At 42.3% G+C, this 12,767-nt stretch overlaps 1 protein-coding gene across 2 annotated transcripts; it reads left to right on the forward strand.

The window, feature by feature from the left end:
* The first annotated feature begins 87 nt into the window (after positions 1–87).
* On the forward strand, positions 88–12,679 carry LOC137256677 (uncharacterized). Of its 2 annotated transcripts, XM_067794560.1 has the most exons (12): positions 88–177; positions 758–895; positions 2,407–7,308; positions 7,654–7,674; positions 8,364–8,405; positions 9,185–9,223; positions 9,781–9,804; positions 10,380–10,421; positions 10,574–10,603; positions 10,979–10,996; positions 11,908–12,019; positions 12,524–12,679. In XM_067794560.1, the coding sequence occupies exons 2-11, from the start codon at positions 763–765 to the stop codon at positions 12,009–12,011; spliced, it is 5,355 nt and encodes a 1,784-aa protein (XP_067650661.1). In that variant the 5' UTR covers positions 88–177; positions 758–762; the 3' UTR covers positions 12,012–12,019; positions 12,524–12,679. The 2 variants fall into 2 exon arrangements, with proteins under 2 accessions (XP_067650661.1, XP_067650660.1); XM_067794559.1 differs by lacking the exon at positions 8,364–8,405.
* Positions 12,680–12,767: the final 88 nt, after the last annotated feature.

Raw genomic sequence — 12,767 nt, forward strand, 5'->3', positions numbered from 1 at the left:
AACACGCTCCTTACCTACAAAAAACTATGACGTTCTCTTCAATGCTAAACCCTGGTTGGATAGTCTTTGATGCGATGAATGACTTCAAATTGCCACCGAACTAACAGCTGAGCGTGCTGCTTCCACAGCCAGGACTGTGAATGTGGATATCGTTGAGAGGTCGACAAAATATATAAGGTATATGATATGTTTAGTTATATCTAATAACATGAAGCATAACTAGAAGTTAGTTATCGATACGGACGAATATGTCACACAGTGTTGTCAGTTACGAAAACGTTTGTATTGAATTAGTAATCATTTACTAGAGGGTACTCTGATTGTGTTACTCATATTTTGGAATATTGCTCAGGATTCTGTTACAGCATGTATATACCAACATATATTTAGTTAAAATGTTTGCCCCTAATTATTGATGGTCACTAAACGTAATGATCTGCATGGGTCATCAACATATTATTATCAGATTTTAAGATTCAGCTTCTATATAAAACAAAAAAGAAGGATAATACATTTCTCCAACATAACAACTGTGATACATTGTAAAGATACATGATGAACACTGCAGCTGCCAGTGGTGTCTAGGTTATACCAGTACGAGGCTATTCTCAACGAACCAATGTTAGACTCATATGAAAATTTTGTTTAAACAATTAAACAATTCTAACAATAATAAATTAATTATACCTGCATGACGACCATAGCAGTTCAACAGTAATGTAACAGTAAATTTCTGTGTCTTTGTCTAATCATACAGCTGTCATGGCCGGTCATTCAGCATGTTTGTGCCTCACTCTCCTTTCCGTTGTGTGGACGTCCACAGCCATGTATTTTGCGCCGAAATTTCAACCAGGGTACCAACAACGTCAACAGCCTGGTTTTCGTCCACGAACAGGTACCATCTACCATTGTTTTAAAGCGTTGGTTAGCCATATATATATATCAGCTGGGCACGACCTTTCTGTCTACAGTATGGTACAACTGGCGCATGGTCGAAATGTGATCTGGCATCTGTGTTTATAGTTACTGCTTAAATAGGAGGCATCCGTGGCCTCTGTGTTCCAGTTCAATCAAGAACACTTGAACCTCATTTGGGTACTAGTCAGTATTTCAAAGTTTAGTACCCTCTTGATAACTTCTATATTGTTTCAAAGTACAGCTGCTTTCTGCTGGAACATATGTGTACGTTGTTATTATTTCCATTTGACGAGGAGCCACAGAGTGTATATATAGCTAGTGCTATATATGTGGTCGTACGTCACGACCATGTCGGCTTCAAAAAGGGGTGCTATACTGTCGGCAGAGAATCGTGATCTTCCTGCTCATGATACTGATCCACTTGAAGTATATATTCTCCCCGTGGTCTGGAAGTCATCTATACCGTGGACTAGACGTGGGGTTACCGATTCAGTGTGCATGGTTTTCCGCCGCTTTTAGCAGTATTCCAACAATGTCACGGCGAGGGACAGCGGACGCGTAACCATTACCCGACCCCATCGACCTTCGGGCTGGGTTTAGTACAACTACAGTCGTCAATATTTAACACATAGAGACTTGCAAAGAAATAACTCCAGATCCGAGGATTCAGTGACGGATGTGACAACGACATGGATGTTTTAGGCTGTTTCATGTTATCTTGATGTCATACCTTGATATATAAATTGCGTATGAATGTACTTCCATTCAATATTGTATGTTGTTATAACGCAATTGTGGCTGCAATTTTATTATTATCACGGTTTACACAACAGAATGACCAAGACAAATTATAGCTTTTTTGTGATACAACGCTGAGAAAGACGTATAGGTCTTTAAGCGTCAGATTAAATAGCTATGATTTTAGTAATTGAATGAAACAGCTCTTTCAACAACATATTTGCAGGATCTGCTGGTCACGCGTAATTATTTAATAACATAGGAAGTTGGTGGATGCTTGTGGATGTGTTCTTCTCTCACTTGTGACTAAAGATGGATCAGAATTGTGCCACTGCTCTTTGTGAAATGAGCGCTGTACACCAATTAGATATTAAAAATAATCCTCCACTAGAGAAACGATGCTTTCCCAACACCCCATATGTGGTCGTAAAAATCGAACTAATTCCGAATCAGTGGGATTGTGCTGTTCGAAAGAGGCGAGTGTATGGGTGGTAGAAGGGATGGTCAGGCCGCCTAAAAGAAACGAACATGGAAACAATCGTTGTCCATTATATGAAATATCAGACTCACTCTTCACGTTCCCACTGCCGTCCAGTGGGTCACAAGAGTATTATTACTTGGTTGAGTGTAATCAACAGAGAAAGAACGAAAAACGTGTCATTTCAAATCTAGCTCTAAATGCCATAGGTATATAGAGTTGATAAGAGAATGAAATTGTATTAATCTGAATGTAACATTCTTATTTTGCAGAGACACGTGCACCACCATCCTTGTCCAGACCTAGACTTACTCCAAAAGGAGGAATTGCTTATTTTCCAAGACCTTCTTCTCGGCCTGTTGTTGGGGCACCTGTAGTAGGCATCCTCCCAGGAACTGGCAGTGGAACGCTCAGAACGCTCCCCTCTGGAATTGTTCCGGTTGGCTCTATCAGTAAGGGAGCCCTTGAAACTGGAGCTTATTCATCTCTACCTGCCATAGCACTTCCGGTCCGAACTGGACCTGGCCTGCAAAATCCCGTGACTGGCACTTATCCAACGAATCTTGCTTCACGAGTTGGTCTTGTCGACACTTATCCAGCTCGTGCTGTGGTTGGTACTTCTCAGCCAGGGGTTGGTGCGGCCAGCACATATTCTACGGGAATTGCTACAGGAGCTGGTCTCGCTGACACGTATCCAAGGAGTGTTGCTTCAGGAGCTGGTCTGGTCGATACGTATCCAACGGGCGCTGTAGTGACTGGTACCTCTCAGCCAGGGGTTGGTGTGGTCGGCACTTATCCCACGGAAATTGCCACAGGAGCTGCTGACACTTATCCAGCGCGCGTTGTTCCAGGAGCTGGCCTGGTCAACACGTATCTAACGGATGCTGCAGTGCCTGGTACGTCTCAGCCAGGAGTTGGGGCGGCTGGAATTGACACATTAAATGGTCCTGCTGCCGCAGGAGCTGGTCTGGTCGGTACTTCTGCGGCCGTTACTTCTCCGACGGGACTTGTCCACTTTTCTGGACTCTCTACAGCCGATCCGGCACATTCTGCTGGAGTCGTCCCTATTGCAGCAAGCGCGACTGGTGCTAACTCTCTCAAAGCAGCAGCACAAACACGCTTGCCTACTATTATAGATAATGTTGGGTTAGTTGAACCGGGAATGGTGTTGGGAAGTACAGAATCAGCAACAGGAGTGGGTGTGGATCTTGGCTACGATGGATATCAGGGATCTTTAGATGTAAATACAAACGTTGGAATAGCAGGAATTCGAACTCCAGATACCAGGATCGGAAGTGTTGACGCTGGAAAAATAAACACTGCCAGTGCTGGATCCACAGTTGGAGGAAGTTCCGGAAGAGCTACACTAACAATTGAGTTAGGTGGTACAGGGCCTGTGGCTGAGGTTGCAGGCATCGATCAGTATGCAACGAAAGGAGTTGCCTCCACAGGAACAGATCAGTATGCTGCGAGTGCAGTTGGCGCCACGACTATAGATCAACTTGGTGCAAGTGAAGTTGGTTCTATTGGCACAGATCAAACTGGTGCAAGCGGAGGTGGGGTAACAAGCATAGGACAAATTGTAGCAGAAGCAATAGCACAGAGTGGCGCTGGTGCTTATGACCCCGGGCAGGCAGGGCAAGGAGGACAAGCTGGTTCAGGTACTGGGAGCGTTATCAGCGGGACTGGAGTGTCATCAGCTGGAACAGGAACCATGGGCACAGCTCAAGTTGGTGCAAGCGGAGGTGGAGTTACTAGCATAGGACAAATTGTAGCCGATGCAATAGCTCAGAGCCGCTCTGGTAGCTATGATATCGGACAGGCAGGACCAGATGGACAGGCTGGGTCAAGTACTGTTGGCCACCTGGGTTTAGATCAGCCAGTTGCAAAGGCAGTTGGCTCTCCTGGGGTAGATCTGTATACTGGAAATACAGGTACCTCTGCAACAATGAACCAGTATGTTACAGATGCAGCTGGCGCTACCGGCCCAGGTCAAACTGGTGCAGGCGGGGGTGGCGTAACAAGCATAGGACAAATTGTAGCAGAAGCAATAGCACAGAGTGGCGCTGGTGCCTATGACCCCGGGCAGGCAGGACAAGGTAGACAAGCTGGTTCAGGTACTGGGATCGCTATCAGCGGTAGTGGAGCGTCATCAACTGGAATAGGAACAATGGGTCAAGGTGGAATAACAGTGGGATTCCCCAATACTGGGAACGCTGGAGGAGCAGTCGGTGTTGGACAGATAGGCGAGGGAGGAATAACCATCTCAGATCCTCAGTTCTTTCATGACGGACCCCAAACAGTATCCCCTATTGGATCCATTGCCGGAATAGATTCATATGGGACCGAGCTGCTAAATAATGTTTTGAATGAAATGTTTGATTCACCGAGAGGATCAGCACAGTCGCAACGAAACGGTCCTCTACAACCGGGCAATATAGCTGGAATTCAAGACGTTCCACTTGGCACAAGTGCCGGGTCAGGCGCAGTCCCGATAGATAAAATCGTACAAGACACTATCCGTGGTCAACAAGGACCCGCGACAATGCAGGATCTATATGTAGCGTCTGCACAAGGACCAGCTGTGTTACAGGGGCACTCTTCGACGGGCCCAAATAGTTTAGGACAGGACCCACAAATGTATTCTGTCCAGACAGAGGCCGTTCTCTCAGGGTCAACATCGAGCCAGGGTGTTCCAGGAGTAAATAGCATCCAAGACCCACAGATGTATCCTCTCAAAACTGGTTCCAGCAATCAAGGCAGCACGCAAGGCACGTCTGCATCCACAACTATCCAAAATACGCAAATGGTAAATAATTTGGACCTTATCGGAAAGAATGGTGTCCAAGACCCACCAATGTATCCAGTTGAAACAAGGCCCTTGAACCAAGGAAACACTCTGGCTCTCGCAGGTTCCACATCTAACCGAAATGCACAAATGTACAACACAATTGAGAGGACAGGAACAATCACTATTAAAGATCCCAGACTGAACACCATGCCGGATATAGCTTCACCCAGCTCTTTCCAGGATCAACCAACTGCCACTATTCAAAATCAACACATGTATAACAATCAAGGCACATCCATAACTGGGACTATCCTAGATGCACCTTTGTTAAATACACAGGATGTGAGTGTTTCTAATGCTGCTCAAAGTCAACCAGTACAAAATCTTAATGCAGTATATAGCACCAACCAGGATATGACGCCATCTGGCAATACTCAAGATCTACAAATGCTCAATAACCAGGGTGTGGGTGGATCCAGTATTGCTCAAGATCTGCAAATGCTCAACAACCAGGGAGTGAGCTTGTCTAATACTGCTCAAGATCTGCAAATGCTCAACACACAGGGTCTCGGGGGATCCAGCATTGCTCAAGATCTACAAATGCTCAACAACCAGGGTGTGGGTGGATCCGGCATTGCTCAAGATCTACACATGCTCAACACCCAGGATGTGGGTGGATCCGGAATTGCTCAAGATCTACAAATGCTGACCAACCAGGGTGTGGGCGGATCCAGCACTGCGCAAGACCTACAGATGCTCAGCTCTCAGGGTCTCGGAGGATCCAGCATTGCTCAAGACCTACAAATGCTCAACACCCAAGGTGTGGGTGGATCCGGCCTTGTTCAAGACTTACAGATGCTCAATAATCAGGGTGTGGGTGGATCCAGCATTGCTCAAGATCTGCAAATGCTCAACAACCAGGGTGTGGGTAGATCCAGCATTGCTCAAGATCTACAAATGCTCAACAACCAGGGTGTGGGTGGATCCATCACTGCTCAAGACCTACAAATGCTCAAGAACCAGGGTGTGGGTGGATCGAGCATTGTTCAAGATCTGCAAATGCTTAATAATCAGGGTGTGGGTGGATCCAGCATTGCTCAAGATCTGCAAATGCTCAACAACCAGGGAGTGGGTGGATCCAGGATTGCTCAAGATCTACAAATGCTCAACAACCAGGGTGTGGGTGGATCCATCACTGCTCAAGACCTACAAATGCTCAAGAACCAGGGTGTGGGTGGATCGAGCATTGTTCAAGACCTACAAATGCTTAATAATCAGGGTGTGGGTGGATCCAGCGCTGCTCAAGATCTACAAATGCTCACCAGTCAGGGTGTGGGTGGATCTGGAATTGCTCAAGACCTACAGATGCTCAATAATCAGGGCGTGGGTGGATCCAGCATTGTTCATGATCTACAAATGCTCAACAACCAAGGTGTCGGTGGATCCAGCATTGCTCAAGATCTACAGATGCTCAACAGCCAGGGTGTGGGTGGATCCAGCATTGCTAAAGATCTTCAAATGCTCAACACCCAGGGTGTGGGTGGATCCGGCATTGCTCAAGACCTACAGATGCTCAATAATCAGGGCATGGGCGTCCCTAATTCTCTTCAAGATCTACAAATGCTCAACAACCAGGCTATGAGCATGTCTAATACAGCTCAGGATCTACAAATGCTCAGTAATCAGGGTGCGGGTGGATACAGCATTGCTCAAGATCTGCAAATGCTCAACACCCAGGGCATGGGCGCCGCAAACTCTGTTCAAGACCTACAAATGTTCAGCAACCAGGGCGCGGGCCTGCATAATACAGCTCAAGATCTTCAAATGCTCAGTAAACAAGGTTTGGGAGGATCCAGTATTGCTCAAGAGCAACAAATGTTAGCATCACCAGCTTCTCCAAGTGGGAGCAGTTATCAAAACAGTATCCAGGATCTAACTGCAGTGAATAACATTCAGGGGCAACAAATGTTCGGCATTCAAGGCATGGATGGAACCAACCCTACTCAAGATCTCCAAATATTCAACTCACCGTTGCAGCAAGGAGCTGTCTCTTTACAGGATCAACATTTGACAAATAATAATAACATTCAACCATTCAACAGCCAGGATATGGCATCTAGCTCAATTCCAGATACCCAAATGTTTAACGCTGCAAGAGATATAGGTGAAACTACCGCCCAGAATTTAAACGCACTTAGTGGAATGAGCTTTCAAGATAATGCTTTGATGAGCTATCCGACTGGTGCTTCAACAAAACAGGGGGGAATGGACCTTACTTCCAGAATCTCTCTGCCTCTTCAACAAGATCAAGTACCAAATTTGCAAAATGAATACGGACAGTCTGCCTTCAATGAACCAGCATATAGTGCGCAGATTGGTCAAGGTACGGTTTAACACATTTGTGTATCTGTGGTAGTGCATATCTGTTAAACAGAGTATTGTGTCCGCTTGAAGAAAAATGTTGCTCGTTTTCTACATTTAAATTTTGTATGAATGGAATATTTTCATATGACCTGATATTGGTACTGTTCCCACGATGATTCACAATGCCGAAATGCCTTCTCTGTGTTATTATAACCATCTTTAATGCGTGATTGAAAAGCACTTTCCGTCACATTCATCAAATGTAGCTTCCTCAATATTGCTTAACTCTTTCAACTCTTTCAACATTTGGCATTGTGCAGGTTAAAGATTAAACTGAACAAATGTCGTATTTTATATTTTACAGGTATTGGTCTCCCAGATATTGGTAAGCATATGCTGTAGGGTTTTGGAGCGAGAGGCATTGATCTGATTGGTCTTTTGTCATTAGTGTCAGTCTCGAACACGTTTGAATGTTATACTCGAGCCACCCACTGTATGTGTCAACGCTTCTAATCCACAGTACACAGGGAATAGCACAACATTTAGTTTGTAATTTCATGGACCTATGGATGATAAAGGAAATGTGTTCATGGTATATACTACAAAACTACAATAGAGAGAGGACCCATATCAGTAATCCCTCACCATTGCACGAATATCGCGGGAACAGACCCTTTGTACAAGCAACTACAGGCAGCATTTTACACATCATTCGAATAAACATAAGGCCACCTCATCGGTCTTACTATCATCAGGAGCTACATTGTTACCGTGGTGAAGGGATGAAGCCTGGGTAGCAGAATTAGACGAGCTTTATGCTTTGACAAACGTGAAAAGAATTCATATAGTGCTAATATTAGAACATCTGCGTGCAATCCATGTGTGTGGCAATATAGGTTTGAATCGTGATAACCACTGGTCTGTTACGGCTCGTCGAAAGGTAACGATGCACCTTTGCAGCTTTTTCGCCAAACGCTTGGCTTTGCATCTCATGCACGATCGTTAATGCTTTCATTAGATTCCATAAAGATAGCCTTCACTGCTTCTGACAAACAGCTATACTTCGCTTTTCAGCTTCGCCCTTAGATGCTACGTTAGCATTTGACACTAACTTTGGTAAGTGCACTTTGATGATCATCATATCCATTGCCCGTAACCCGAAGTTTTTCTCTTGTCTTCTTTTGAGATTTATTCGGTAGTACGTGTGGATATTGTTCACGAAAAGGCCGAGATACTGTTTCACGATGCTCTGTTATGAATGCAGTATCGTTGTCATTACTTGCTGAGAGTAGAATTACTGGGATGTGAAACGTTTTATATTGTATTGTGTGGTAGAAGTGTTATATGTCAACAAATCCAAACGATATTCGAATTTCTTGTAACAAGGTGTACTTATTAATCACGTGTCTCATTTGTCAGAGGTGTCTGAAAACGAATAATGAAAATTATTCGTTGTTCAGGATGTTCTGAAAGTTGAGTAATGTAAAATATTTTATTGTTAAAATAATTTGATGGATGAGGAAGAATTACCTTATATTCTTGTTCAGTTAAGAAAGATAAAAAAATTATAAAAACGTAGTTCCCTTATATTTTCTGCTTCACAGTGGTACGTTAAATGGGAGAGAACCCAGGGATACATCTGTCATACAATGACACAATCTTAACTATACATTATGAGAAATACCTGGTGATTAGTATTGCTTTATAGTAGTGAGTGTTTGAGTGCTTTTAGAACATATCTGTTAACATTAAGCCTCATTCAGCTTCTATACGGAGTTAATCCATTTCGGATATTTGAAGGGAATGTCCTTAGTCAGGACAATACCGATGTTATTTCCGGAAGGTCTGGATTTAGCATAATTTTACAAGTTCAGCGTTTATGTACTCTGTTTCAGCTCCACAACAGCAAACAAATGTGATGAATGAGGCTTTCGGTAGGTATTTAGGCTCTGTTCGGTAAATCCACTTTGGCATCGATCCCGTAAAGAAAAGATTTTTACCAAGCCATGTTTTTCGTGAGGGGCGATAAATAGGATCATGTGGTTAGTGTTCATAAATTAAATTCATTATATTATCTAGATATAATTTGTTCCTGTCGAGTTTTCCCAGTTGCAAAGATTCTCATGATGTCACTGTATCACTTACCATCATCACATCATCAACATATAGAAAAACGGATTTCTGTTTTTGACATTTCAAGATCTGCTGGTTGTGAGTTTGAACCCAAGTGTCCTGTAACTGGTCCGTTGATGCCATCCACAGAATGCCCAATTTCTGAACATATCCGGTGTCTATTGTCACTCCTGACACAGCACTAGGGTGTTGAATTTTATTTCAGTCCCCATGTCCCTCTGGTAATGCGGCGTAAAATCTCATTCGCTTCTTTTGCCCCATTCCCGGACAGAGGAGTCTGACGTTCCTTATTATATCCCTGAACTGAATCACGGTATCTAATGCTTGTGGTTTAATTGTTTATATCTTTTTCTTACAGGAGGACTGGCTTCCTTTTCTTCGGGTAAGTGTACACGTATGGTATGTTCGATTGTAGCGTGATAAACCCTCTGGAGTCATCACCTGATTGTCTGGTTTAGCTGCCTGCTGCCATCTTATGTGTGGTTCAGGCAACCAACACTCACGGGTTAACGCAATGTGAGTGCATGGCTATGTTATCAGTAGGGCAAGACACGTATACACATATAATTGATTTTCAGGAAAAATGTTATATGATTTTACCTGCGATTTCGCAAAATAATCGAGAATACGAATACTCTCTTGCATTTAGGTTTTATATTGTAACTAAGGAAACGGCCACTTATTTTGTATTAGATGGGCGTACTCGTCACGAATGACCTACTACTTACTCCCTTTAATTTGGAGTATATTGAAACAAACATTTTGTAAAATTGCCGACTAGTGATTGAGTTTTGAGATTTTGGCAACTGCGTTTCAAACACAATCAAGACATAACGGTGAACTTATGATATTTGTTAATGATATTAGGACATATGACATTATATGATGTTTGCTATATCTGTTCTCTGTGTAGTTTAACACCCATGTAATCAATACACAAATTCTCTTCTTTGTCAGCACCGGTCCAAGATGGGGGCTTACGAATGAGCACAGGCTTGAGTATGTAACATTTCTGTTCATAAAGATCTTTTTGGAAACTGAGAAACTTCCAACTGTTGATCTTTTATTCATGTTCGATTCCTTTCCTGACATTCTAAAAACGTTTTACTAATGTCAACAAAACAATTATCGATATTTATGACTTTTTTCAGCTTTGAATGAAAATCCCTCTCTTTCGTCTGGTGAGTGTTGCATTGGTGTATGTTTGGTTATCAGTAAATAAAGGATACTACCTTAATATTATAGTTACATGATGGCGGTGTGTAAATAATCATATCTGACAGACAGTCCCGTGATTGACATCATGAGCATCTATGATAAAATGCTATAGACCGCAGGCAGAAAACATGAGCTCCCGTTTGTCGTCTCATACGACAAGCTTGGGTTGCATAAAATCAATTTTTATCTGACATCTTCACGGCAGAGAACTACAGACGAATACTAACTGATCATAGCATTCACGCGCATGTGAGCAATACACATAGAAATATTACATGAATCTTGAACTAGAGAGAGAAAGGCAGTCTTGTCTTTACTGGTTTTGGTTTGTGTTACAGGGCAACCACGGGTATCAGGTAAGTTTAAGTGAAAATGACAATAAACTTTGAACGAATCTCTATGGGTCATGGTTGTGTGATCGAATTTGTTTTCAGTAATAAGTTTTCATTTCGTATTAGTCATCACAGAGACACTTCAGATTATTATATATATAATAATCGTTGCTACAGCCTTGAACATAGACTAACGACAAAACAGCATTGTGACAGCATGTGATCTATCACTCTTCGAATATGAAAGCTTTTTGTTAAATTGGATAGATTGCATACACGCACCTAGAACAAAGCTAAACACTTCTCAATATATCTTGCTGTCAGCTTTAAGTAAAGATGTATCTTTCAAAAAATGTCTGACGAAATGAGTGTACTTTTGTCTGCAAATCCACTTAAATACGCATCTCGATTATCTGATGTCATCTGATAAAATATCTTGTCCCAAATAGCAGGTAAGCTCTAATTTAATATATGTAAATTGTATATGTTTAATAGATATGCTCTACCTATGTAGACATTACCATACTGTACATGTGTGATTATAACAAAAGATGCTTCATGTATCCTCCGCGCCTACAACCAATACGAAGCAATACGCAGGTGGCATTGACTGCATCGTGTTCTGCATATAATCTGAATATTAAAATGTTCGAAAATATCCAACTACTTCATGTTTATATCTTTTTGTGTATATAATTTCAGTTTGAACCAAACATGTTGTCCTAGTCAGAGAGAAAATTCCTAAATATTTTAAATTCTTTGTACATCTGTTGCTTTCAATTTTGAATTTGTGTCGTCATGCTGAATGCATATTGTATATCATCTCTGACTGTGATTGAACACAGAGACAACCGCGTAGACACCAAAGACAATCGTCTCTCTGTCATCGATGTCAATTGTTCATCTTGTACTAAATCTGTCAATTCTCCCGACAGCCTCTCCATTTGAGAGTGGTATGATTGCCTCGAGCGGCATGTCAGTCCACAATGCCGGAGCACCTCCTCTACAGTCTATCAAGATTTCAACCACCATGTTTTGAATACTTCCGTGAGTCTCTAATGATTGAGTGAATCAATGTGACAAAGACAATGGTTGTTGTAACTGTCAGGTACTTTGGGACAATCATTAAACAGTTGACATCGCTACCATCTCGTTAACATAAACAACGAGTTTTACTTTTAGGCATATTTGCTTGAAAACCTCTCATTGATCTCTGAGTTTGCTAAAAAAACAGTCACAGAACCAGCCAAAACGATGGATGAAAAACCTTATACATGCCAAAGGCTATTTCCTCCTTCATAATTTCACAGTTTTCATATGTATTCTGATATCAATGCCGTGTCTCCGTGAAAACATAGAATGACTTACCATGAAATATGATAACTTAATTCTTACTTCCAATTAATGTGTGTATGAAAGCTCGGTGTGTTGCTGTCGCAGTAGCTTGCTTTTAGGTGTGTTTTTTGCGTTTCTTTCCTGTGACAAATGTATGATGTGATGCTTGGAACAATCTAGACACTCCACTCTTATACTTGATGACGCTTGTTTCAGGTATGCCCTGACAGTTGACGTCCTGGTAACGTCAATGACGTACACAATCTTTGACTCGCTCGGCATCTCAAGAAGCTGCGATTATGTCTCCCTGTTACCTAAACCCTGTGTCCATGTTCAAGTTTCTGTGGAATAAATTACTCTGTGTTATTTGTACTTCAAACTCTTGTTATATTTGAATGACTAGTTTTGAAAAGTGCTGGTATTATGTTTTAGTGTATTTTTACTGAACGGAAGCCATGGG

This window comes from Haliotis asinina, chromosome 1, assembly GCF_037392515.1.
Source record: "Haliotis asinina isolate JCU_RB_2024 chromosome 1, JCU_Hal_asi_v2, whole genome shotgun sequence".
Lineage (NCBI taxonomy): Eukaryota > Metazoa > Mollusca > Gastropoda > Lepetellida > Haliotidae > Haliotis > Haliotis asinina.